A 26,653-nucleotide genomic window follows, 5' to 3' on the forward strand; every position below is an offset into this window, starting at 1 on the left:
TTCGGATTGATTCCGCCTGAATCCATTAATCAAATTTCCTCTCCTCATTTCCAGATTGCCAGACCTTCAGAGACCAGCATCAGATCACTGATGTGAAAAACACAAGAATAAACGAACAGATCGGACAAAAAATCGAATTACTCCATGCTCACTGCTTTAATAATCCTTAATTATTTACTCTGGATCTTGTTAAATGAAAGGCTTAAATTCTAAATACGGAAATTAAATGGGGCAAATGAAAACACAAAGTCAAATAGCTTTCCATTTAAAACACTGCAATGATACTGAAAAATACCTTACATTCGCCAATTATTGTACACAGCTTAATTATTGTACATACCTTAAGGTCTGGTTTAGCACAAGACACAAATATGCATTTGGCACCCTCGGCCCTTAGACTCTTGAACTGAATAAAGAAAAAGTCACAAAAAAAGTCTAACATATTGTGTCTAGATATGCTGTATCTGACTTACAAACTGCCTGCCATATGTGACATTTCAACAGCACAAAGTGTACTTCCTCCAAGTTAGGTGCTAAAACTCTCAGTTTCTCGTAACAAAACACAGCAAGCCTGACCTCAAGGTCCTCAGTTGGTGAAAAAAAAAATTCCAGTCACATTTTCTCGCAGCCCTGCAGCGCTCACACAGGAAATGTATTCACCGTTTTCAAATTATAGTGGTTAAAATTTTTTTGCTTTAAATGCATCTTGATCGAAAGGCAACTTAAGGTCAGACATCTCAAAAACAAAATGTTCCAATAACCTTATCAACTGGGTGTGGTCCTGTAATAATCTAGTCGTCCATCGTGAGAAACGTACTTTCTTATTTCCTGTTTGAAATACATAATTACTGATAAGTCTCTCAGTTTTATTGTATGGAGTACCCCACATACTACATATTTATGACCCTATAATAGCATTGTCTGTTTCATTTTGTATATGTATATCTGTGTTGTAAAATGTACTTTGGGACTAGATGGGAAAGGAAGAAGTATTCTGCAACAGAGCTGTTTCATCTGAATGTGTTTGGGTGACATAAGTTCTTTGATATGGTTATTGCTGAGTTATGTGCTTCTGCTTCTGTTCTTTCCCACTTTGCTTTGTGTGGGTGTTTTTTCACACATTTCACACTACTCCAAACCATGTGAAAACTCCCACTTACATCCAAGAACTGCCGTAAATGATCAATACTGAGAGACGTAGAGGGCCTATCTGTGTGAACAGGTCTGCTTGGGAAAAAGAATGAACCTGGCAGCTTTTGCATTTTCCATTACACGTTCAGACACTGCTGTATATTCACCCTGTGACATGTTTACACTGGCTGCTTCGCGACAAGTCAAATATGGAGATTCAACCACCTCCTATGTTCTGTGCGACCTACAGAAGCCTCTCGGTGACCTACTTTCCATACATAGAAGGGCACAGCCCCCTTCAAAGGTTGGTTAACTTTAGGGAGTGTCCATCCACGGCGTTCAGCTACGAGCACCAGCTGACGCACTCTGTGTTGTGCAACTCTTTTAAAATCCAGATGCTTCAAACAAGGAAAGTTGTGGTGACCATGGACTTAGATAACGGTTAATCTATCACTCTGGTTGTTTTGTAGGCTTTAGACTTAGAACCGAACACTCCCATAAAGCCCAGTGGAAGAATAACGGTCTATGTCTTTTAAAAGCCTCTGGGAAATAAGTTCAGACCAGCATTTTTAAAAGTAAACAGGGAAGTGTTGGGCACTAATTGGTAAGGGAACTTTTAGGAATACAGTGAAATTTAAATCCACTGTTGTGTTCAGATCTTGGATTTAAATTTCTAAAGTAGAGAAAAACATTTTCACTCAACTGTCAACAGCCAATTGAGAACAGGGGTAAAATGATGCAAATAATAAGGTCATAATTGGACATTTTTACATATTTTTTTTTAGAAATTATGAAATAGCAGCTTTAGCTATGAGTGCTTTATTCAGTTTTCTAAAATTGCACGAATGATTTTCAAGTTTGAAATTTAGTAGATGTGTGTCTCATGCAGCGCTTTTTGACATTATACTCAAAAACATTTGATCTCTTGGTAAATTTCACAAAACATGGAGGAAGGCAGATTCCCACTGAACAACCCTAAATGACTTGTTGCTACACATTTATTCTGTTGGCTACTTGTTTGTATCATCAATTCTGAATTAGGCCTTTGTAGTAAATCACGTCATTAGAGCATAAAGGCAACAACCCTGTGAATTCAACAAATAGCCCATCATGTCAATTTTATAAAGTGGATGCATCACAAGATACAATTTCAGAATTATTAAACCGGTTGGCAAATTATAAGGGGGTTAAATATAGGTTTTAGTAAAACTACTTTTGTTGTGTCACTGGGACAGATAAGATGGGGGTTGGGCATTGAGCTCACAGACAAGAGCTGCTGTGTGTTATTACAGCCTGTTGCAGCTGTTTCACGGCAGCACAACAGGTTTTATCGACGTAAGCAGGAAATGTAAAGAAAAGCTGTTATTTACTGCTGCAGAGAAACCATGAAGCACTTTAAGAAATCTGGAGTGTTTGGTGGTGTTTTGTTTACGAGAGGAATTGACATTACATAACATTTAGCTGCATGTATCGTCGCTATCAGCCGTCATATGGTGTTTTATGTATCAGTCGAGTAAGTTCCTCTATGATATGACTGGAAAACGTGTTGGTTTTAATGATCGAAAGTGGATGATCTGTGTTATTTTCTCACTTCTCTCAGGAAATACCCGAGTTCCAACAAAGGACAGTAGAGGAGGGTCAGCGATTGACGTCACTCGTCTGGCAACAGGCGTGTATGCGTCTGTCTGGGTCCTCTCTGATTGGTGGTTCAGATCCTACTCGGTTCGTGATTGGTCAAATCTGGCTGAGAACGGACTACATATCGGTGCTGTAGATGCCATTTTGTTGCAATTCAGAGTCGGGAGGGAGAAGTGGAGGGTGTTACGACCAGTTATAACACCGCATAAACATCGACAGTGACGGATTTGGAGGAAATATAGCTTTCTGTGCTTCCTACAAAGTCCGCCGAGGGATTTCACAGGCTATCCATATACTATTCGGACGAAGGGCTTCGACTACCAAGCCTGAAGAAGTCGGTAAGAGACGCAGTTTTTATGCCTCGTCGCCATATTGAGTTCAGTTTCTTTGTTTTGGTTCGCTGTCAAAGTAGAGTGACCCATATTATGGAGGGGCAAAATTTTCCAATTGCTACTTGGGGTCGTTTATTAAAATCACTGGGGTCGATATTGTTTGTTATTCTTGCTTCCGTATCGAATATTTCCTGCACAAAGTCAGTGTAAAGCAGCTGCGGTAAAGCCGAGCCTGAGCTGCACAAACAAAAGTGGGATAACATGTCGCAGTTTTGTTATGTAACATTCTGTTGTTATTTTCACCAGCATTAAAAGTTTGTACTCAATGTTATTCTTACAATGAAATGAATGGGCGAATAGCTAATTGCTTGCCGATTATTGATTTGTGTGATGACGCACTCTGAAACGCGCTCCTGGAACAGTGCATTAGTGCTTTATTGCATTGGAACACTGCTAATGTGTGGGCTTGGTCTGTTTTGCACGTCTAATTGACATTTTTCTTGCTCCCCAAGGCAGTCGACTTCTTGGAGCATCGTGTGCCGAGGTGAATTGATGTTCAGCTCGGTTCCACGAGAAAACAACGCTCATTGGCACATGAAAACCTCAGACCTTGCTGGACATAAAAGTGCAGCGAGAAGTAGACAGAAAACTACTTCGAGGACCTGGGACCCGATTGGAGGTGACAGATTGAAGAGAGATCTCTGCTTCGTCGATTTTCTCACAACAAAGAGGTGAGCTGGGGCTGTTTTTCTCTGGTTTGTCTGGGGGAGGGGCGACTGCCTGTCTGGTGTTCCTGCACGTAGCCCCTGTCCTTGTTTTATTGAGACGTAGTGCGCGCGTACGTGTGTGTGCGCGCGCGCAGTGGGCGGTAAGCAGTTTACCCTGCCAATAAATAGAAAACCTCCCAAGCAGATCACAATACATTCCCAGATTTGCAGTGTATTTAAGACATGATGTTCTGGTCTTTTAGGTGACACGTAGTGCAGAAGCAATATGGGAGGTGGAGAGAGGTACAACATTCCAGTTTCCCACCCTGAGCGCCCTTTGCCCAAGAAGAACCATCACCTTGGCAGGGCTAAGCAGAGAAGCCGTGACCAGACCGGAGCAGCAGCATCTGCAGGAGGGGCAGGCGGCCTTCACCACCATGGCCACCGTCGGAGTGACAAAGGCGCTGCTTACCACAGGTCTCCAGAGGCGTGGCAGGCCGCGTCTGCAGAGAAGAATGCTTCTGTCCGTTTTGCCACAACCTATGATCATAACTGGGAGGGCGCAGTGTGTCACCTCAGCACGCTCCTGGCTACCCAGGGCAGCCCGAGCTATGCAGGGCCTAAGTTTAGCGAGCCACCCTCGCCCAGCGTGTTGCCCAAACCCCCCAGCCACTGGGTGTCTTTCCCAATAGGCTCCTGTGACAACAGGGAGATGATGGCCTTCCAGCTCAAGAGCCTTCTTAAGGTGCAGGCCTGAGAGGGATACTCGCACTTGATCGTTCAAAAAAAACAAAGCCAATGCATGGACTGGGACTCTGTTGGGGCACCCACCCACCAGGAACGCCTCAGTGCTGTAATACTTTTAGCTGTTTTTAGACTGACCCCTTTGAGGGTGAGTGGGTATTTGCAGCAATGTTTTGCTGGTAATGTTTAACATCATTTTTTAAAAACCAATGTTTTAAAATATTACAGCCTTGCAGCCTTGCTGGTCGGTTGTGCCTTTAGTAGAGTTAGTTTCTGTGACTAATGACAAACTGGATATCCTTTGTACTTATTTTTTGTTTTGTTCTTTTTAATGTTGGCTGTCGAGGCAGATTGAGTGTGCTTTTTGCTCAAACAAGGGAGTAGTATAGGTCAGGTTAATTGCCATCACTTTTACAGTCCATTTGTGTGGACAGACATGCCTTTTCATTTATGTAGGATTTGTAACGATCCTTTGGGGTCACCTCTAAACTTTCAGGTGCTAAAGCAAATTCACATTTGTAGCACTTTTTTTTTTTCAAGGGCCCAATTTTCTTCCTTTCTTCTTATATGTATCACATTCCTTGTTTGAGAAGGAAAAAGCACTCAATTGCAATTCTGCAGGGAACAAAGCTACTTACTGGAGATGAGCTGTAGTGGATAAGTACAGGTCGAAAGTATAACCTCAAACAAAGGGTAGTGAGAGACCATGGCACACGGGCCTTGGACCTCCAGCTCCTGTACCCTTTTTTACTGCGCTGTGCGCACATGCACTATAGGAGTTGGGTGTGTCTGAGGTCCGCAACACTCTATCATAGCATTATTTTGTACAAGTCCTTTTTTGTTGTGGTTGAAAGATGTATGAAGTGCTGTGTGTAACCAAAGCAATGTTTTGCTGTATTTCCTTTTTTTTATTTTGGACATCTGTGTGGTTGGCACTGTTGCCACTGCCACTTAAACCTTGCCAGCCCAAGTGGTAAATGGGTTGATGTCCCCTGGGTTGCTTAAATGTTCATCTGTTCCACTCAGTACTGTTGTTGTTCCTCAGCCTCTGCCTCTTCAGGGCAGTGCAGCAGCTTCAACATGCGGAAGAGGGCCTGACATAGCTGTGGGATTGTGGCGTTTCACTTCCTAAGTCACATGACATGGTCCTGTTGGCTGTATGCATTCTTGCATAAGGTGAGACAGAGCTGAGGCACGTTTCTGAAGTGGAGTAGCTCAAGGCACTCAACTTGAGGCAGGAGGCTGGTGTTTGTGTTTACAAAATAGGTCTCAATAGCTGACCATCCCATAATCAACAAGCACTTGATGCGCCTTGCCTCTGCCTATTGTTTACCCTCTCGCACTGCAATCAGACTTTATTTTGTAAGTTACAGGTCAGGATGCTATTGAAATGATGGAGGCGCATTTGACTATCTTCCTATGGATTCTCTATTTTTATGATTCAATCCTCTATTGAGGCTCTTTTTGCTTTCCCTTTGCAGAATTGGAGGTGTTAGTGGCCAGCGTAAAGATGACAAAACAAACTATGAGCACTTATTAGTATGTTAAAGAGCCATGTAAATACTGAAATGTATAAAATACTTGTAGCATATGTACATTTGCAGGCCACGTTTGAGGCCTGTCTGACAAAAGTATTTTTAGTAATAACACTGAATGTATAAGACATGCTAAGGACATGTCTTAACTTCAATACTGAAGAATATTTTTGTTAAAAAAATCTGCCTATAGCATTTGTGAGTACCCCTGCACTGTTATCTTTCCAGAGATCTTGCACATGTTTTTTATTGTTTTGTATTATGCAGTGTAGGGTGAAAGATGCTGAGTGCAAACAAAGTAAAACTGCAACAAATATCAATTTGATTTCAGGAGACTTGCATATGTAAGGGTTTCTGAATGTGCTTACAGTATGTAAGCGTGATGCTTTTAATCTTAAGTTGACAAACATTGTGCCTAAGTTAAAACTCATGCTGAAACTGACTGTTTTCACCGGATGGCAATTTTGGCAAAAAACTAATTTGACCAAATGTATTCATCAGAGCCACTCTCATCTCTCAGTTGTTCTTCCGCCAACTGAGAACTGATTTTAGCTCTGTGCTGTTTAAGTACTGCCTTCTATTGGTTCTTCATGTAAACCTTTTCTTTGTCACCCAGATTGAGTCACGCATGGCAAAGTCTCCCTGTTCTAAATTTTATGAATTGGCTGTGAATTTGTCCCCTCTGATATGTCACCAGATATAAAGAAATGTGCCCTGTCTATGATTGGTATGAATTGGTATTTAAAAAAAAAATATGTAAAAGAATGCATACTATTAATTGATGACAAAGTTTTATCAAAAAAAGAAAAATAAATCCCTTCCCCTTCCCCCCTATTTTGTGTCTGCTTGACTATGTGTTGCTGTTTAGGGCCTTATAATCATTCATTGCTATTCTAAGTGCAGGTCTAGTCCCACTACGGTTTAGGTGCTGATTTAAAATAAGAACAGAGTGAGAATGTATTTCTTTATTGACAAAGGATACCAGGTAAACAGTGAAACAAAGGTAAGGTTACTGAGAGGACTTGGTTTCACTCACTCGACTAAATACATGAAAAATGACTCCGAAAACATATTGTCACAAACAAAATACTGGACATCTTCTTGGGTACCAACTAACTACATTCAGTACATCATCCATTGTCACAGTAATTACAGCTATTATAGTATACTGTTTGCCTGCTGAAAACAAGCATGTAAGGCCAGGCCATGTAGTAAATACTGGTAAGTTAGGGACTTGAGCTTAACTTTTAGATATGTTTACATAACACACTAGAACCAGACTGAGACAGATGGCATGAATGTAAGTTCTGCTAAGTCAAAATACAAAAATATCATTGGTAAAGCCAAAGCTACTATTATTTTATTGCAGCACCCAACATTGCAGATGTACAAAACAAAAACATCATCTGGTATCAACTGTGCTTCAACGATTCATTTCAGAAAAAAAAATGTCTACACCATGTTAAAAAAAAAAAATCTCAGCTCCTGCTGCTCTTATTCCCTTGGCAACAGATTCCTCCTTAATGAGGTGATAAATGCAAGCAGTGAGCAAAACGTTGTAGTTATAGTCGAAAGTTATACAGAAACATCCTCAGACACACACAAATAGAGCGCTTGGGAGGAGCAGCGAGTCAGTGGCCCCCAGACTTGCGTCCAGCCCAGGACCTGGAGCGAGAGCGCGACCGAGACATGGATCTAGAGTAGGACCGTGACGGAGATCTCCCCACAGACTGTTTCTGAGAGCTGGCGGTTGGGTGGAAGTCTTCTGCCGGGCTGTGGGACCTGGACTGGCTCTTCTTGCCCTTGGGTCTTGATCTGGATGGTGAAGGGGAACGGGAAGCGGAATGGCTACGTGAACCTGGTTCATGGTGTGTCCTGTGGTGGTCACGAGTAGGAGCTTTGTACCTGGTGAGATGAACATTACGAATGCCCAAAGTGGTCACAGTAAAACATTAGCTATCACTGAAATACTGTAAGATATTCAGCATTTTAGCCTACTTGTCATTTTCATGGCTTCTGCTCCGTCGATGCCGACTGTAGGATCGCGAGCTGTAGAGGGAACAAGCAACAAATGAACTCAGTTGCAGTATAACTGGATGCACCGACATAATAGTACAATAATAATAATACAATAAGTGCTAGAATAATACAATAATAATACAATAAGTGCTGTTCTCATAGATAGATACTTTAACCCTCCTTTTGTCTTCATTTACAATCCTCAAAAAATATTGTTTCCTTGTCTGAAAAAATGCAAAAATTCAGCAAAAAAAAATTCTGAAAATTTGCAAAACCTTCAGGAAGAAAATTCCAATAATTCCTTAAAAGTTCCCCTTAAAAGTTTTATTTTTAAAAAAATCCCCCAGATTTGCCAATTCTTGTAAATATTTTCAAAAAGCAAGTAAAAGTCTTCCAAAAAAAATCCTAAAAATATCTAAAGTGATTACATATAAATCAGTAATACTTCTGATATTTTCTTTAAAAACATTCACAAAAAAAAAAAATCGACCAAAATCCAGTGAAATTTGCTGGATTTTGGTCAATTTTTTTTGTGTGAATGCTCTTAAGAAACATTTTTACCATTTCTACCTTTTGCACCAAAAAATCTTCAAAGATTTTCCAAAAATGTTGAAAATGTAGACACCAGAAGTGTCAGTGTGAGAATATATATATTTTTTCCCCCACATTTTCAAACTTTAAAGCAGGTCAATTTTGATTCGCAGGACGACACAAGTGTTAATAATCCTTTGCAAGAAATTACAATGTCACAGCAGTTTCATAACAGTCATAACACCACACACTGTCATACATAATAAGTTAAAAGAACAATGAATAAATTCTAAGAACCATAAAAACTAAAAATAAAATATACAGTCATTTTTGTGCATTGTAATCCAGCAGCACATAACTCCCTGATCTTCTTATAATGCAATGTTCCACTGGGAAACCTAGAGTCTTGGCATTCCTGTGGATGTTTTGCATGGACCACCCACCGAAACATTGCAGGTCAAGAACCCCCTCAACTCTCCCACCCCCCATGGCAACAGCAGTTCCTGATGCCAGTTGCGACCCTCAGCAGACTAATGCAACCTGACACACCACAAAAACTGCTCAGGAGTGGCCCAGGGAACACAACAGAGCTAAAATGTGCACCCAGGTTCCACACTCCCCAGATCCAAATCTTATTGAGCATCTGTGGGATGTGCCAGAATAAGTCTGATCTGGGTAGGTCCCACAGAATTCACTGCCACCATCCCCGTGCTACAGGACATCCCCAGAGGTCCTGTGTCCAAATACTTACTCTCTGGGGCTCTCAGACCTCCGAGGGCGACGCTCAAAAGAGGGGCTTCGGGACCTGCGGCGGTCATAGCTGCGGCTCCGGGAGCGTCTTCTGCGGCCGTCCCGGTCGTCATCGTAGCGGGAGAAACTGCGAGGGGAATGGCGCTCCTTGGCTTTCATCTGGTTAGGGGCTTAAAATAAATTTAGATCAAAATATTAGGTAAAAATACACCACATTTCTCAGATAATGCTGTATGAGGTTACATGGTGGTTATGTGTCAGTTCGTCATACTCTTGCGGTCTCCCTGGGCAAACTGGATCTCGATCTGGCGCCCACAGACCCATTTACGGTCCAGGTTGTGAAGAGCGTCTTCTGCATCGCGGACATCTTCAAACATGCTGGATTTGTTAAGGCACTTTATTTTGAAATTTGGAAAGTGGGACAAACGGCTGCACACATGCACAACAAGCAATAAAACAAGCCTGCAACACAGGTTGAAAGCTCCAAATCCTAACACACACAGCTACTGGATCAGTGAGGTGAGAAATTATTATTATGATGTTATTTCAGGTAACAATTTCAAACTGAAAAATTTGCAATAAATGATTGGTTTGGCATAGTGTAGCAATTTATAGTGGACCGTCTTCAGTCACAGCAACTGCAGTTATGAAACATAAATCTGAATAAATAGTCCTACTGGCGATTTCAGATTGTGAAGACAAGACAATACTGATGGTGATCAAATTTGGTAGGATACAAAAAGTTTCTCTTGTTACCTTTAACATGCTTGACCTTTGACCTTCAGCTTGATCTTTACTGTCTTGGCAGAAGAACTTGAGGTTTCCTGCTTGTCTTTGCCCAATAAACACTTTGCTTTTCCTCCCTTTGGCAGACAAATGGAAGCCTGGGTGCTCTCTCTTTTTTGTCCTCTTTGTATCTTCATGCTTTCGCTCTCTCTTTATTTTCCAAATTCCACTACTGCTTGTCGCCTGGGTGTCTTTGGCTTGAATCTACTCTACAACCGCCTTTCAACTTTCTTTGGTGTGGGGTCTCCAGAACTGTATCTTTAACATTCTGAGGCAACAACAGAAGAAATATTGGTTAGGAATAGATATATTGCTTGAGATATCAATAAACATGAAAAACACAATTACATGAACATTCCCATGCAAGGGGACACAACAAAAGTTATTTCTCCGAATGCATAAATGTCAGGTCAAGTGTCACTGAGCCCACTGCAACCAAAAGTTCAGATTTAATGCTTTACAATCCCTAAGCGAACACAGCATCTTCAAATCAAAATGAAAAGAATAAAGGATATTGAATGTATGCAAATCCTCTTGGCCGCCGTGTATAGAAGTCAAGTGGAATGTAGACATCTACAATAGGCCCATAACGACCAAACTCACGTCGCAAATCCTCTGGCCTAAAGTGTCATGAAATAAGCACATTTATTCTACTGGCTATCATATGGATTTGGCTGGAGTCCAGTGTGCAGGGTATAAATAATGCCAGCACTGCATAGAACAAAAGCAGACACATCTTATTATCCTCCCACTTCAAAGGATGTTTAATCATCTTCAGATTTAAGGTGGAATTGTGGAAGTAAAAACCCAGCCAGCCACCATTAACTTCACACATTCATTGCAGCCAGAAAAGCCAGAAACGGCATGCACTGTCCGTTTATAAAAGCGGGAAAGTAAAATAGATCACTGCAATGTAAATCTATTACTGTAACACTTTATTCTTAATCAAAAATTAGACCCCAAATGTTGGTGAAGAATGTATCAAAGTGCTATCTCTCACCTGTTGGTGTTTTTGGCTATTGGACACTATAGCAGTGAAATGTAAAAGCACTACTACATATTAATAATCGAGACCATTTCTTTGAGTAAAAGCTATTCACATAATAATTAAGTGGTAGCTTAAGCTTCAAATATATAAATCTTCAAACACTTGACCTAAATTTGAAACATATCTGCATGGCTAAATACCACAGGTGGAGTAAATGTGAAAAAAAATGTGTGATGAGGGTGAATTTTAATGACACTGTAGTTTCTTTAATGAAAGTGTGAACTGGGTCCGTTTCAACATCTTAAAAACATTAATAGTGTGTCAAGGTGTCCTGGATTGGAATATAACATTTTACAGGCTACTGGAAAGAAAACTACTTAAAATAACACGCAACACATGCCCAAAACAAAGATAATTCAAAACATTTTTACCTTTTACAATATTGTATTTGGTTTGGATACATATTTTATTACTTGAGTTTATCTCTGGGTTTTGAAAAATGCTCAATAAATAAATCTAGAGATCATTAACTGTTAGATCCAATAATGTGTTATCACATACTACTAACCTGCTACTAGCTTACATGTACAGCAGCTATAAGTACATATAATGTTAAATAATATATAAATATTTATACAGTGTTTGGAGATATGACGTGGCAACTTCTAAAAACGGTAACTAGTGAATTATTAATTAACTAATAAATTAATTAAATAGACTAGTAAAAAAAGAGAGACCCTGCTGTCCACAGTTTTGCTTACACGTACTTCACATAAAGCAGTAAAGAAAACACTAGCATACAGTTTATGTCCAACAACATTAAGGCACTGCTGCTTTTCGAAGGAGTAACGTTATCTTCTGCTACAGCCTTTTCAGCTGCTTGTTTGGACGATATTAGCAAACCCCGGACAGAGAAACGTGCCCACTGATAAATGTTAACTGCTAACTGAAGCTACATTTGGTTTTTTAATTAACTCAGAGCTAACAGGAATCACTAGTGACGGCGACGTCAGCTCGCTATTTTGGTGGAAACTAATGTTTGCTAATTAACTAGCATTAGCTTGACCATGCTTGCATATACACCAGCAGGGTTTAAAATGAAAACATACCTGGACTCGTCGGCGATGTTTCTAACGAAAAGAGACGTGTTAGGAGGTCTCAGGTATCTCGCCATTTTCAGCGGCCCGTTGGTACAGTTTGGAGGCCGTGAATTCGCGTATTGCGGCAATTTTTCCACAAACCTTTATGCCTCACTGCAGCTGACACTAGCTACGTGGTCGGGGTATTATGTTCGCTCTGCGCATGCTCACAACTGCACAGCCACGAAAACTCACCGTCTCGTTTACATGCACGCACGCGCACGCGCACACACACACACACACACACACACACACACACACACACCCATACCCATACCCATACCCATTTTCGTGACTTCAGAGGACATGACGTTGACTAATTTCCTGAAGGTTTACCTGAACCATAACCCTAATCCTTAACCAAACTTAAACCAAGTTTTCTTTTGGAAATTTAGAATTAAAGTTATGGGCATTTGCATTTTTATGCCCCAAAGGGAGGTTAATCTCCACAGTCGGACTGTGGAATGTCCCCAGAACATTAGTATGTAAGTATAAATGTATATATAAGTATATCTATTAAGTTAATTCATACACCACCATGAAGGTTTTACAATATACTTAACATTTACAATAAAATTCCCTAATCTTTCTTTGCACAGATCTGTTTCAGTGATTCATACTGTAAATCTTTAATCCTAAATGATAGGTGTACAGTAGTGAGAGCCGTCACAAAGAGAACGGTGCATACTTGTCATTTCATTTTTAGTAAGATGACACAATCCGCACTTTTTAAGCAACACTTTTATTTAAATAGACATTGGTTTCTTCACTGCCAAGTTTACATCTTCTTGCTCTTCCTGATGAGAGTTGTTGAGCCCATGGTCAGAGTCTGAAAAAGGATAAGAGAAATAAAGCATTTCTCTCTGCATGCATGACATAAAGTAGGCTTGTACGGCTTATTTTGTTTGGTTGTAGATATGTCTGCTTGTGCAAAATTGAGTTCTAAGATGCACTGTACCTCAATCATCTCTCCTCCTTTGAGCTCCTGGATGTGGGTGAACTTGCCAGTGTTGCAGACCAGTTTGCCACCTTCCATGTTGACAATGCACTGTGCAGGTCAGAGGAGGACAATACGGTCAATTTAATGATTCCCTCAAAACAGGCACGAGTCTTTTAGAAACTGAGGAAAACACTGACATATGTAAGATGAGCATATTAAAACACAGATATGGAATTGTGAGTGAGACAAGGTAACTTTTGTTAAACAGAAGCAGCTGCAACTACAAGTCACAATTATTACCAGTAGCGCTTGCTCTGTTAATACCACAGTGAATGAGACTGTAGTTCATGAATACGACTCAACACTACAGGGCTATATATCATAGAAGTTATATAGTTGTGCTTAAAAACAGTTTAACAGCTAATGTTTCTTGCAAAATAAAAGGCAAATTAGAATTACTGACTTTTAGCTTCTTGCCGTCCAAGGTGGTGATATCAGCCTCTTTGCCGATGGTAAAGGAGTTGGTCACAGACTTTCCAGGGGTTTTGGTGGTGATAACAAAATCATTACCAGTCTGCTTGATTTCAGTAATAGGCTTGATGTCCTTGGCCATCTTGATAACATCGTCTGGGAGTTCTGGGAGACAAAACATGTATGTTTCTCATGCACAGTGAAGCTTTCAAGGAAGGACAGATGACACACTGGATTACAAAGATATGCTCTACCGTGTGGTTAACCAAGTCTAAATGTCATCAATCAAGCAAATTAGTTTTCCTTTACATGTTAACTCATTTCTCACCCATGGCTTTGAGGAACTGCTCGTAGTTCTCCTGAGCGTAGACTTGCCATGTTCCACTGAAGGCCATGCTTTCTAGAGGGTCTGGGTTCTCCTTTACCAAGGTGGCTGGAAGCTGAGACAGCTGTGTGAAGCTCAACACAATGTGGAGAACGTCGGTTTCCCCCCACACCTTTTTATATGTGAAGGGTCCTAGTACCATGTGTAATGAGTAACAAACTCCTCTGAAGTAATAACTGCTGTTTGAACAACCTGGAGTTCAATTACATCTGCTTTGTCAAACCTCAGCTTCCACCAAAGATGGATTTGAATGGAAAATTTTGGTACGTTTAGTAAAATATATGCAGAAATTTTGTATTTCATGAGTAAAATGTATGCTTACATGTAACCTTTTCCATAGTTATTTGTGGTAAATGACAGGATGCAGAAGTAGCAGAAACACAAATACATCTTTAACTGCGAGGTTCATTTTCCACAAAGGAGTTTGAGGATGCAGGATTAACATTAGAAAATGCTACATTGAGATGTTATTGTATTTTAATTACAGCCTGATGGGATCTTAACTTTAGGCACATCTGCAGCCTTTCCTGTAACTTTCAACCTACAAATGTGAATTTACCTGACAAAGTGCAGGCCAGCAGTTGGGTTAACGACACTTGGGACTGTTTGCTTTTAAAGCGAAACGCATAACTACTCATTGCAAAATCTTCCACAAAGTAAGCTGTTGACCAGATTTTCTTTAATAGCTGATCATAAAGTTCGCTGAATAAGAACGGAAATATAAACGAGAATAGTTCTCACAAGAGTAATGCATCAGAGAGAACTTGAAATTGCTTTATTTAGCACAAGCACAAACAAATGACACATCTGCTTCACCGAAAGCTCAGTCCAGCAGCAGAGGGTTATGCAGTTTGAATGTGCACACACAGAAACACTTAAGGTGAGACTATGTAGCTATTGCTAAACAATGACACTGTATCCACAAGCGAGTAAATGATAAGGTGCAGTGCAACATACTCTAGGGTCTTGACCTTAACATGTAAAGTGCCCTGGGGTGACTTTTGTTATGTTTAATACCATATAAATATGAATGATTTGAACTGAACAGTATCACAGACAAAGAAGATTCAAAAGAGTTTGAGTCAACAATCTGCCTGTGTGTAAGGCCAGTTATAAAGTCATATCTGATATAATTTGTTTCTAGCTAATGCTAGCATGATAGCTTACACCTGGTTGATCTTGTTAGCTGACATTGGCTACTTTAACGACAGGCCTTGCTAGGGTGACATGAGCTAACACCGAGCTGTGTATGGTTAGCTATACCAGTAGCTAATATTTAATGATGTAAGCTTATTAGCTAACATATCAGCTGGTATAAAGTTAAAGTCACTGTACATACTCAGTAAGGCTGTAGGGCTCTCGTGTGGCAGGAGGATTGTGTTATTTCTTCTTTCAGGTTATATAGTCTTGTTTTAAGAAGTGTCTATACTTGTAGAATCTCTAAGCTAAAGCACAACATTACTGCAGCATATAAATTTCTGACAGAATCTCCAGTTTAACCCATCTCCACGGCGTTAGTTGGAGGCTGCTCCCCAAGCTTGTAAACGCTCACTGTCACATCCACAGTTTCAGATCCATACTGGTTGCGCACATAGATGCTGTACTTTCCAGAATCCTCCATGTAGACGTTGTGGACAGTGATTGTGCTGCACTTTGGCTCCTTAGTGATGGTAAAATGAGTCTGGTCAACTATCTCCCTGTCGTTACGAAGCCAGAAGATCTCTGGGGCTGGTTCGCCATCGATGAAGCATGTCAGGCAAAGAGACTGAAGGGAGAAGAACAGGAAATTTTGTAATGAGAGATTACAGAGAGAATCAAATCTGCAAGAAATAACCAGCTTTAACTACAGCAGATTTCCCAACAATGGTTACCTTGCCCTCCATGATGGCCACCACATCAGGAAGACCCTTTGTCACTTTGGCCCGCTCTGAAGCAAAACAAAATAAGCCAACAATAACTCTGCCAGCATCCACAGCTGAATCTTTTAATCTTTGCTACAGAAAAATATGGTTTAAGATTAACACAAAACCTGCAACTTACTTTTCTCAGCAATGGCCAGTTGCCTGAGGGATGGAAACAAAGGGTCAGATCAATAGGACACTGTACAGTGTCGGGCATCGAAAATACGTTGAGATGTTTTTCAGGGAGTAGTTTTTTTAAGTAAAACAACAACCCCCGTGTAGGTCTTAAACAGTCTGTTACCTCTGACTCTTCAGTGTTTTCTGTTAGTGACACAGCAAACCATGCTGGATGCCTCATCTGGTGTATGTGGTGCTGCACTTACTTCAGCCTCTGGTGCTCCACCATGATGTCAGCAAAGACTGAAAGTCATAATAATAATGACAATAAACGCCACATTGGCTTGGTTTTCTCACAAATCAGAGATGTTGTTCAGGCTAGATCCTTAAACCAAAAGGCTATTTAAACACACCTTGCTGTGACAGATCAAGAAATCGTTTGTGTGTCTCTTTGCCGTCAAACATCTCCAAGGTGTATTTGCCTTTATCGCTCTCCGTTGGGTTTAAGATTTCAATCCAGACATCCTGCATGCTGCTGCCAGGCCTCGCCCTGCCTTCCTGGTCGATCCTCTTCTCCCTAGGAGCACAGATATACTGTTTTTATACTGTTTTGTATGACTCAGATAAACAATTACCCTTACCCTATTTCCACGTGCCAGATCCTTAACAAAATCCTTCATGCTTGGGTCACAGTTTACTTTTTGCCATTGATCAGTGCACTGGCCTTTGTCCTGTAGATGGTAAACTGGGACCTAGAGTTAAATTGCTCCTAGTATTTAATATTGGTCAAATGCAAAGAGGGAATACCAAGTGATTTGGAACATTAAGTGCTCCTTTGTCCAATAAAAGAATGTTATTAAAGTAAAGAAAATGAACACAGAAAACTGGACTCATACACTCATTTAAATCCAGGGTTTTGAAACATCGTCAGTCTGCATCTCACTTTTATCTCAGCTGTTCTCTCTTTTGCAGCGTTTATTCCAAAATGTTCCAGAAGGTGGTGCTATAAGCTTAATTTATGAAACAATCTGTTCCCTGTTCCAACTCAATCAGGTTTTGAATAATTTTACATGTCTTGTTTCATACTATACAGAAATATTTGGAATCCTTATTTACCAGATTATAATACACATGTAGGACAAATTAGGTGTTTCAATTTCCAAATTTCAAAACTCTACTGTGACATCTAAAGTTATTTTTCAGCAGTTTGTAGTAGTAGAAGTATATCAGAAACTGGATAATTACTAAAGGAGCCTCACTCTTTGTCACAGTGAACAGAAAAATGCAGCAAATTAATATACAGTGGTCAGCTACTTTATTAAAAACACTAATAACACAGTGTAAAAACACTCCATTACAAGTCCTGCACTGAAAATGCCACTTCAATAAATGTTTTAAAGTATTAAATGTAATCCATACAGAAAGCTGTTCCCTGTGACTGTTTTACTAATATCTACCATTAGCTTGTTGTTCCTCATGCTTTCCTGTGTAAGCTAAACGTGTAGCGCTAATTTTAGCAATCCTGCACAGGGCTGCAACCCATCATTTGTTTTAATTACTAACTAATCTACTAATTGGTTAATTGACTGACTGTTTGGCTTGTGAAAATTGAGAAAATAGTGAGTCACTGTTGCCCACAGTCCGAAGTGACACCTGTTTTGTTCAACCAATAACCCAAAGTAGAGTAAATTTGCTCAGTTACAATCCATCTCTGTCCATTACTGGGATTTGTGTGTCTCCATGTGCAGTTGTTGTAGCTTCTTTTCATGGTCAGTGCTGTGTATATGTGCTTTAGAGTGTGTCCTCATCTGTCAGACAGTTTTCATGCTGGTGACAGTTATAGAGGCTCAACAGTATGATGAACATACTGTGTTTTTTTGGTGACATTTACAGTGTTGTACCTCTTTGACTTGTAGTAAACTATGTGATCACGCCACTGGATATAGATGAAAACAAAGGCCTCCTGCTGGATATTTCTCCCACGGAAATTAAGTGAGATTCATATACTTCCTCCTTGGCAGCAGCTCCACATATAATGTTAGGTCAGAGAGGTGTGGACTCACTTGAAGTGCCAGCTGGTTTTCAGGAAGCTTATGTAGTATTTGAGTGAGCAGTAGAGCTTGAAGCCTTCAGCAGTGCTCTGAATCCTCAGTGGGCCGGCTGACAATGCTGCAGAGAGGCCGGGTCCTTGATTAGTTAATGCCACAGTCGGCATGTATTTCAGGTTTCTTAGCATTTTAGAACAGTATTTCTTATTTAGGGAGCTGAACAGATTAATATTCTGGAGGTGAAACACATCGAAGTTAATCAACACGGCTTTCAGGTATTTTATCGACATCCCAACACAGCACACCAGATGAAAAAAAAACAACAAAAACAAGACATTGGGACATTTTGCAAAGGTTGTACTTCTGAATTTGTGTGACTCACCACACCGTCTGCTCAGCTGCTGGAGAAGGTTGTTATACTCTGTTGAAAAATAAATAAAGTAACCGTATATAGTCGATGCTTTTTTTTTCTGGTAGAACTTGATAAAAGCAAAACTAAGGAGGAAAAAATACACACATTTATCGCAGAAATGCAAAATGTGCTGCCACTGTAAAGCACAGAGCAACAAAGAGGTATTGTTTGTGGATAGGAGGTTGTGTCTCACCTTCATCCAGTAGCTCCAAGGTGCTGACATCCTCTCCTCTCCCATCCGACACGACGGCTCTGTATGAACCCACCTCTTTCTTTGTAACCTGAGGAAAAAAATCATTTGCCGTATTAAAATTAAACATATTCATAACTTTTCAAATTAATTCTTTGACATGGAGAAAACCCAAGTAGTTAATTTGATCTTTTATTTCCAGGCCAAATGTAACCTTCAAGCACATTTTGAGGTGAAGCTGGGAGAATCTCAAAGTAAGATGTGTCTAGACTTAATCCTATAAACATCAACTGTCTGTCAGTGTGTTTATCTGTTTTTTTTTAGCTCTCTACACCAGCTACAACTTATGAATGCTGATTCACACATGCCTGAAGTCTTATCTGAAAATAGAACAGGGTTGGATTATTTTGCATACCTGTGGGATGGTGAGTGTACTGACCCCCGATGACTGATCATAAACAACCTGCGTCACCTCTGTACCTTCCTTAAACCACTTGAGAGATGTGTCCTTGTTTGTATTTGTCACCTGTGTGGGAAGAGACATAAACCACCTGTAAAACAGTACAGAGTATTCTCTAAAAGAGTAGATTCCTTTATTGTTTAGGTTTGTCTTAGTTTGGCATTTTTATGATTTCAGACAGCTCTCGGTTCATGTTGAGGAGAAATTCAGGTAGCTTGTGGGGTTGAAGTTTTACATGATTGTGTTTAGAAGTCACATGACAGTTCACTTTGAGGTATATTTTGTGCTGTGTGTCTTATGTTTTTTTTGTAAATAATTGTTACGGATGCCTGTTTCTACAGTGTATACAAAGATATAACAGAAATGATTGAAAATGGGATAACAAAAGCATCATATTTTCTGGAATATTTTCAATTTGTTCTATTATTTCTACAATACTAAAATAAATTACTTTATTTTGTTCATAACAGTAACATTTTCTAGTCTTCTGATGTGATGGTAGGTTAGTCGTCCTCCTGCCATTAGGAAACATATGACGTAAAATGGAAAAATACCTTGCATTTTATAATTAATTCACAATCCTCGTTTATACTCCACGACAAGAATTCCTGGAAATAAGGTCCTTGGAAGACAAAAACAAGGGATTATCATTTTGTTCTGAGCCATAGAAACAGTGACCATAAGATGGTTATTTATTCAAAACAAACAAAGCAGAATAATGTGCATATTTATGGAAAAATTATGAAGTCAAATTCAGGCAGAGTGATGAACCAGAGTACTGAGAGTGACAGCTGTCTGAAACAAGACATGTGGGATGATTTAAATCAACACAAGGGCAGAATACATTGTCCCACCTGGTTGTGTAGTGTCTCTTTTGCATCATGGTAATGTACAGCTTCATTCCTTTCTTTATGTGACTTTTTAGTTACTAGATTTTGAATGTGACAAAACATTACTATGCAAAATTGTCAAAAGCTTTTTCAACTGTTCAATGTAAACCCTTCGCCTTGAAATGAGATAAGAGTCTTTTTCGGCAGTAAAGCAGCACTCACTAACTATATACGACAGTCATGCACCACAGGTTTTGTTACAGCAGTAGGTAAACACTCAAAAAATATCTACGAGAGGATTCTGCCGGGCTTTGATTATGTGCCTTGGCTCCTTTAACGATATGTTTTTGATGTTTGAAGATTTCTCACCCTTCTTTCTCTGATGGTCACGCCGTTTTGCATCAGCCAAAGCCAGTGTCTGCCTGAACTCTGACAGAGAGAAACGATGTCAGACCGAGTGCAAAATAAACCCAAAAAAACCAACCAAATCCCACAGGTTATCAGGTGAGAACCAATTATAATCTCCTAGTCTGAAAAAAAATATTTCAGAAACAATGCAGTACCTGAAGGACACAAAAAGGGTCGGCAGAGGTTGCTGAAGTCACATTTATATAGCAAGCCTAACCTTCAATGCAATATAATAATATTTATTATTATTGATAGAGCATTTATCATTAGCTGAGGCAAATATCTGGTATTAATTGAATGAAAAACATCTGGATTTAATATTCAAGATACAACATTTTCATATTTAATCATGCACATATTGGTAATAAATTTTCTCCAGCTTCAAGCCACTCCCAATGGACATACAAAACATGTACCTAAAGGACAGAAAACTTGAATTAAAGGTAAAAATAAGTCAAACAAGCTACATAAATGTAAAAATAAGATCCACTCTACTCTGTAGAAAGAGTGATGCAGTTCAAATCAAGAAGATACAGATATGCAGAAATAATGGGACTATGAAATCACGCGATAGCTCGCGAAATCACGCGAGAGCTCACGCCAAAACAACGGTTTTGGCGTGAGCTCTCGCGCGATTTCGGAACGAGATTTGCTTTCTAGCGTCCTGAGATTTGGATACAGACCACACCACAGAGCGATCGCCAGGTAATGTGGAGGTTTTCGTTCACTTCTCATCTCTAGTATGTTGTGGGACACTCGTTGAGACTATCCGAGCCGGTCAGTGTGGGGAAAAAAGCACGTTAGGGAGGACTTTGACGCAGGGGGGCAAGTTGCCCCATACTTTTCGCTAGCTGGGCTGCTAGCTGAGCTGCTAAGCTGCCTGCCTGGCTAAATACTGGAGCTATGTCGAAAATTCATTTCTCCATCACTCACATGTATGAAAAGACATATGAAAACAGACCCCAGGTTGAAAAAAAACGAAGTTCCCCTTTAATGTCACCTTTTCTGATTCTAAAAACGTATTTGTCTTTATGATCAATATCCAATTCTGGATTTTTGATTTCTTCACAACGCTCATCATTTTCAGCAAAAAACATCCAGAATGTGCAAGAGATTCTCTTTCAGTAGTAGAAAATGAGGAAAATGATGAATTCATTTTTAATAACATGACATTGATAATGGACATTTTTTAAATTCAAAGCATTATTTTATTATTGATTTGTTTTTAATGTTGTGCCATTCTCGCTGTTTTGTGATATGTATTTGCAAGGTGTGCTGTTCCTTGAGTGGGGCAATCTATTTTAGAATAGGCTAAATGTTTTTCTTATCATTTATTTATGAAGAACCTCTAGTGACACGCATAATTTTCTCCGAAGGTAGCTGTTGGTCGTGGGTGTTTTTTTATTGTTCCTCTAAATTACGGTTTGTCTTCCTCTATATATCATGCAGATAATATGACTACATTGTGGCAGGTGAACGAATTACTTACTTTGATCCACAAAGACCAAAGTGAACTGGTTCTTGGCACGGCCGTCTCTTAGCTGAGCTGTGTACGAGCCCTTGTCCTCCAGTGAGAGCTGATCAAACAGTATCTCCACCAGACCTTTGGCCTTGTCGAAGTTGATCTTACGGTGCTGCAGAAGAGCAAACAAATGTTGCCACACATGCAGTTCACATCTACGTATGTGCAGACAAATGATCCCAGAAGGCAGGTGGATGCACTCCATGCAATCCAGCGAATAGACGGTTCCTCGTGCACAGAGAATATATCATGAACTAGGGCATGAAGTGTCTGATTGCATTGTAGATTAAATATCCCTTTTCTAACACTTGCAAGCACAAACAAACAGACACAGAGGAAACAGCCTTTGAGCTAATTTTCATGGCTTTTATGTTCATCAAGATAAGTGTATGCCTTGCATGTTGATAGGCCTCAGTGGTGGATGTGATTTGTGATGTATGGCAAGCCTAAGGGTGCTAATCAGCTAAATGGCTTTTGAATTCGCAAACCTCAGCTGTGATCATTTAGAAATTATGTGTAATCAGTACTGTTCAGATGGAACTGTGATATCAGGAAATAATGGAATAAATAAAAACAAAACACAGGCGATGAATGGAAGCTGCTGAATATAAAGCAGATACGTGCCTCACCCAAACACAAGCAAACCCAGACACACAAAATGCAACCGACAGCGTTGCGAAACCACAATAAATACTCAGCGTTGCGCTTGTATTTCTCTCTGTGGACACACTGATGTGCGGTTCAATAACCTTGACGGCAGTACACATTGTTTTAAGCTCGGTGTCGCAACATTTATCAGTGATAAGGAAGTTTGTTCACATTCAGGTAATGCTCCTTGATGATTTCTGTGTCTTTATTTTAGGTCACGGAGTTGAAATTGCACTTTAAAATGCCTGATGAAATCACTACGCATCTATTTTCCATATTCCTTGTTGCCATAGCGTTCCATTGTTTTGCCTGTTATAGGGTAAGAATGTTTATGGCATTGTTTTTGCTTTGTTTTTTTTCTTTTTTTGCAAATAGATATGCTTTTGTGAGCTGTTATTTTTGAAATGTGTAAACGGCATATTAAATGTAAAGACAGAAATGTCAGCATAACTTGTGCAAATGGTGCCATAAATTTTTGTTATGAGTATGTCTCAGCATATTTAACACATTTACAGCTTTCAATTGAAGAAGACATTTCCCCCAGTACTGGAGCTCCTAGAAGGTAACGGCATGCTGTTGATTTACTACTCTAAACAACGTTTGCTTGAAGAACGATGCCCAAATTGCTTCCTTGCTTCACTTGTGGTTTTCTTTGGCATCTAACCAAAAGTGACACATTTACCAGATGTGAGCTCCTTCTCCACCTTCACCTCAGTTGCTCTTCCTGTTTTCCAGACGTTGTAAAATTAGCTCAGTTGCCAGACCTTTCCGCGACCTTGAACACCTGCTTTTCATCTTTTCTGGCAGCAGCCTCAATTTCCTGCCTTCAAAGATGTTCATTAAACCACCAATTGCTGTTTTGGATGCTTAGTGACTTGTCATAAACAGAGAAGAAAGCATCTACACAGGGATGCTATGTGAACCATAAGAGCTGTAAGTTTCCCATATTGTGAGCAAGAAAGAAGGAAAAATCCTGCTGAATCTGATGCGACGATTTTGAAATTTAAATATGTTTGATAATACATAGAACAGGAATGGAAACTATGAATCAGATTTGTCAAAATTTGGAAGATTTTACTGTGTGTTTGGAGTAAAATACCGGTTTCTTAATTGATTTCTAACTAAAAATGTATAGCAGAGGTTGGGTACAGGACCTGCTGGAAACGGAAAAGATCTGAGGGGGTCACAGGATACAAGAAAGGATGAAGAAAAAGTCTTGTAGGTGAGTATTTCTTTTTTGAGCCTGTGACATGGTGAACATTTTCTCAAAAAAGGGAAAATACAGATTTGTTTTAACTCTAATGTCCTCCAAAATTTTGGCCCAAATTCATGAAAACCATTGCTCCTGATTTATGATGACACCACGGCCGTAACTCCCAGGCAGACTTTGCTTTATTTTACAGGGTCACAAGGACACTCCGTTTACACATTTCTGCAGCGTGCAAAACTGAGTTTTTCATGCACTGACGATGAAACCTGACGATGACTGGCCCAACAATTCTACTTTGTACAGATGATATAAATTGTTCCTTGGCCCTCAATAGAGGAGCCTTGAAGTCAGCAGTTCAAGAAGTGACCTGTTGGTGGATCTTCTTCTCTATAACCATTTTACCATATGAAGGTGAGCAACAGTGGTTATAAAATCCTCTAACCCTCACAAACTGCATGACCTTCTCAGTTTTCTAAACTGCAGTTGTACTGGACAACAAGCTCAGTGAGTTCTTACCGGAGTGCTGGAGATTTCCCGGTCATTGAAGATGAGACGGAGCTCAGCAGCATTGCTCAGACTCTCGGTCTGAAGCCAAAATCGCACGCTGCCTGTCTCAGAAACCTCTATCTGCCAGCCGGACTTCAATGCTATAACTGCCAAAGGGAAATCAAAGACAGACTGGGCCACAATCTATGTAGAAATACCTCCACCAGTGTAAAACACCACTGTTCAAGTACAATATGCATCAGAATGTACTGCAGAAAACAATATGTATTGCATAAACGTAAGAATAATTCCAGTCATTAAGCTGAAAGTAGTATGTGAAATCTCATCTGAGGACTTCATTACAAGGTCGTAAAGGTACATACGGGGATTCCTGACTTGCCAGCTGAGTTCTTTGAGCCGGTCCAGGTCTGCAAAAAAGCAAAACAGAAGAAGGTTAATTATACTTTGATTAAAACACACATTCTGTATTACGATGACATTGCAAAAGTCCCAGCGAGCAGAACAACGGCTCACAACGTTTGATTTTTAAACAGGAAACTTGATTGAGACCATATGCTTAGTTGAACAAGTGACCTTGAGGAAGCTGCTGTGAGGGTTACAATTACTTGCTTGAGAGAAAAGCCTGATAACCCTTAAAATTAAAAGCGCTGTATATTCATGCTGCTGTCAGCTTCCTCGATAACGCCAGAAACAATGGAGCTGAACTGCTTTGTTTTTCATTCTGGCTCATATGAAGGTTAGGATTGGACAAGACAGTCTCCTAACATGAACCTTCTTTCACAGCAAATTATTCCATTTACCTTCAGCAGTGAAGTCGTAGCTGGACGACAGGTTGGGATTGTCGCTTATTTCCACTGTGTAGAGACCCAGATCCTCCTCAGAGGGGTCTGTGAAGGTGAGGACTGACCTGATGGGCAAATTAAAAAACAGACAGATGCATTTACAGAGCTTCTTGTTTATCTTCCCATCCTGCAGTGCAGTGCAGGATGCTGCAGGTGCCGTTTTGTGCTGCCAGTATTTAATATGTATGCAATTATACCTTTCTGCCAACTGAGCTTTATTGTATTTTACATGATATAAATTAGTAGAACTGTGTGAATGTGAGAGCTGGCAAGCAAACACTCCTAGAATTAACTTGTCTTATGTTTTTTCCAGCCATAATCTTGATTAGTTTGAAACCTTTTCATAGTTGCTGCAATTAACAGAAAAGACAGGAATTTTGTGTTTTTTTTAGGTATGATTGGGATCGTAGAAATTGAGCAGTTTGATGCCTACGAAGCCAAACATTTTCATGACATATCCACGTTTTTTCACAACTTAAATGAACACGCTGGTTCATAAACAATCTGATTTCTTCACAGTTAGAAAGTGCATACACTCGATCCAACCCACCTGTTCTTCTTGGTTTCTGCTCTCACTCTGTCAGCACCAATGGGGTCTGTGTAGTTTTTGTTCCAGAGGAATTTGCTCTCGTCGTTCATCTCAGTTGCCTCGTAGCCCAAAAATATGAAGCCGTCATCATCCACGCCAATCTCAATGTTTTTGGTGCCTGGAAAAGAAAGAGCCAATTAGAAAGTTCAAATTTAACAACTTGCTTGAGTTAATTCCAACCTAAGGAAAAGATTTTTACTATCATTTACTGTCCTTTACTTCATTTCATCTCATATAGTATCCTTTTTTAATTCTGAGTTATATTGTGTAAAAGTCTACATCCTGCATATGCTGGAATGTCAAATAAATACATTTTTTACATATATGTTAATGTGTTTCACTGGATGGTTGTATTTTGGCTAAAATGCTGATTGCGCTGTATGACGGTTCACCACCTCACTGGCGTGTTGTCGGTGTTTAAGTAGGAAGTAAAGAACATTTATAAAGAAATTCTAAGGGAAATTAATTTTATTGCTCTCGAGAGTTGGATGAAAAGACTGATCCCGCTCATATGTGACATCAAGCTGGAGCCTGCAGCACTGGGTCAGCGCTAGGCTAACTATTTTACCCCGTTTCTTGTCTTTATATTCAGCTAAGCTAAACATCTCTTGGCTCCAGCATCATATTTAACCAAAAACGTTGGATGAGAAATGACTGAATCCGCAGTTTTTCCTATTATTACATACTGGGGGTGATTTATATTTGCAGTATTCATGCTGTGAATCTAAAGTCAGGATGGCTGACCTGGTTGGGTCTCAGCTGTGACTGGCTCCGTTGGTAAAGAGGCACAACCCACTCCAGCCTCATTGATAGCCGATACACGAAAACGGTAGGTCTGACCTGCCTGAAGATCCGACACCTAGAAGCCACAAG

General features: G+C 40.0%; 4 protein-coding genes across 8 annotated transcripts in view; 1 reads left to right on the top strand and 3 right to left on the bottom strand.

The window, feature by feature from the left end:
• The first annotated feature begins 2,898 nt into the window (after positions 1-2,898).
• On the top strand, positions 2,899-6,921 carry pnrc2 (proline-rich nuclear receptor coactivator 2). 2 transcript variants are annotated; one of them, XM_022203579.2, is made up of 3 exons: positions 2,899-3,107; positions 3,618-3,832; positions 4,072-6,921. In XM_022203579.2, exon 3 carries the CDS (start codon positions 4,095-4,097, stop codon positions 4,563-4,565), a length of 471 nt encoding a protein of 156 aa, XP_022059271.1. In that variant the 5' UTR covers positions 2,899-3,107; positions 3,618-3,832; positions 4,072-4,094; the 3' UTR covers positions 4,566-6,921. The 2 variants fall into 2 exon arrangements, with proteins under 2 accessions (XP_022059271.1, XP_051812480.1); XM_051956520.1 differs by having other exon boundaries at positions 2,900-3,107; positions 3,614-3,832.
• Positions 6,922-7,037: 116 nt separating this feature from the next.
• Positions 7,038-12,491, bottom strand: srsf10a (serine and arginine rich splicing factor 10a). Of its 4 annotated transcripts, none has more exons than XM_022201151.2 (6): positions 12,271-12,491; positions 10,689-10,793; positions 9,659-9,762; positions 9,389-9,557; positions 8,086-8,136; positions 7,038-7,992 (listed from the first exon to the last, which is right to left on the bottom strand). In XM_022201151.2, exons 1-6 carry the CDS (start codon positions 12,333-12,335, stop codon positions 7,719-7,721), a joined length of 768 nt encoding a protein of 255 aa, XP_022056843.1. In that variant the 5' UTR covers positions 12,336-12,491; the 3' UTR covers positions 7,038-7,718. The 4 variants fall into 4 exon arrangements, with proteins under 4 accessions (XP_022056843.1, XP_051812479.1, XP_051812478.1 ...); XM_051956519.1 differs by lacking the exon at positions 10,689-10,793 and adding an exon at positions 10,144-10,441 and having other exon boundaries at positions 9,659-9,765; positions 12,271-12,481; XM_051956518.1 differs by lacking the exon at positions 10,689-10,793 and adding an exon at positions 10,125-10,441 and having other exon boundaries at positions 9,659-9,765; positions 12,271-12,480.
• Positions 12,492-13,023: 532 nt separating this feature from the next.
• On the bottom strand, positions 13,024-14,253 carry fabp10a (fatty acid binding protein 10a, liver basic). Its single transcript, XM_022202387.1, has 4 exons — positions 14,040-14,253; positions 13,704-13,876; positions 13,259-13,348; positions 13,024-13,129 (listed from the first exon to the last, which is right to left on the bottom strand). The coding sequence occupies exons 1-4, from the start codon at positions 14,236-14,238 to the stop codon at positions 13,079-13,081; spliced, it is 513 nt and encodes a 170-aa protein (XP_022058079.1). The 5' UTR covers positions 14,239-14,253; the 3' UTR covers positions 13,024-13,078.
• A 603-nt stretch (positions 14,254-14,856) lies between these two features.
• myom3 (myomesin 3) overlaps positions 14,857-26,653 on the bottom strand; it is a 47,469-nt gene continuing 35,672 nt past the window's right edge. Inside the window, exons 18-34 of the mRNA XM_051956522.1 lie at positions 26,525-26,639; positions 25,742-25,898; positions 25,150-25,256; positions 24,712-24,756; positions 24,359-24,495; positions 21,952-22,096; positions 20,424-20,483; positions 19,779-19,846; positions 19,180-19,290; positions 18,768-18,855; positions 18,545-18,583; positions 18,178-18,283; positions 16,528-16,691; positions 16,381-16,417; positions 16,137-16,159; positions 15,968-16,023; positions 14,857-15,861 (exon numbers count right to left, since the gene is read on the bottom strand). Of these exons, the coding sequence (XP_051812482.1) occupies positions 15,592-15,861; positions 15,968-16,023; positions 16,137-16,159; positions 16,381-16,417; positions 16,528-16,691; positions 18,178-18,283; positions 18,545-18,583; positions 18,768-18,855; positions 19,180-19,290; positions 19,779-19,846; positions 20,424-20,483; positions 21,952-22,096; positions 24,359-24,495; positions 24,712-24,756; positions 25,150-25,256; positions 25,742-25,898; positions 26,525-26,639 (1,728 nt within the window). The 3' untranslated portion in view covers positions 14,857-15,591. The remainder of the gene's footprint in view (positions 15,862-15,967; positions 16,024-16,136; positions 16,160-16,380; positions 16,418-16,527; positions 16,692-18,177; positions 18,284-18,544; positions 18,584-18,767; positions 18,856-19,179; positions 19,291-19,778; positions 19,847-20,423; positions 20,484-21,951; positions 22,097-24,358; positions 24,496-24,711; positions 24,757-25,149; positions 25,257-25,741; positions 25,899-26,524; positions 26,640-26,653) is intronic.

This window comes from Acanthochromis polyacanthus, chromosome 12 (genome assembly GCF_021347895.1).
Source record: "Acanthochromis polyacanthus isolate Apoly-LR-REF ecotype Palm Island chromosome 12, KAUST_Apoly_ChrSc, whole genome shotgun sequence".
In the NCBI taxonomy this organism is placed as follows: Eukaryota; Metazoa; Chordata; class Actinopteri; family Pomacentridae; genus Acanthochromis; species Acanthochromis polyacanthus.

Coding starts and splice junctions, on each gene's coding strand:
- pnrc2 (XM_022203579.2), top strand. CDS start 4,095: ATGGGAGGTGGAGAGAGGTACAACATTCCAGTTTCCCACCCTGAGCGC.
- srsf10a (XM_022201151.2), bottom strand. CDS start 12,335: ATGGCGAGATACCTGAGACCTCCTAACACGTCTCTTTTCGTTAGAAAC. Junction 9,558..9,658: donor TGCCCAGGGAGACCGCAAGA/GTATGACGAACT, acceptor ATTTATTTTAAG/CCCCTAACCAGATGAAAGCC. Junction 7,993..8,085: donor AGAAGCCATGAAAATGACAA/GTAGGCTAAAAT, acceptor TCATCTCACCAG/GTACAAAGCTCCTACTCGTG.
- fabp10a (XM_022202387.1), bottom strand. CDS start 14,238: ATGGTACTAGGACCCTTCACATATAAAAAGGTGTGGGGGGAAACCGAC. Junction 13,877..14,039: donor GCAGTTCCTCAAAGCCATGG/GTGAGAAATGAG, acceptor TTTGTCTCCCAG/AACTCCCAGACGATGTTATC. Junction 13,349..13,703: donor TGGACGGCAAGAAGCTAAAA/GTCAGTAATTCT, acceptor TGACCTGCACAG/TGCATTGTCAACATGGAAGG.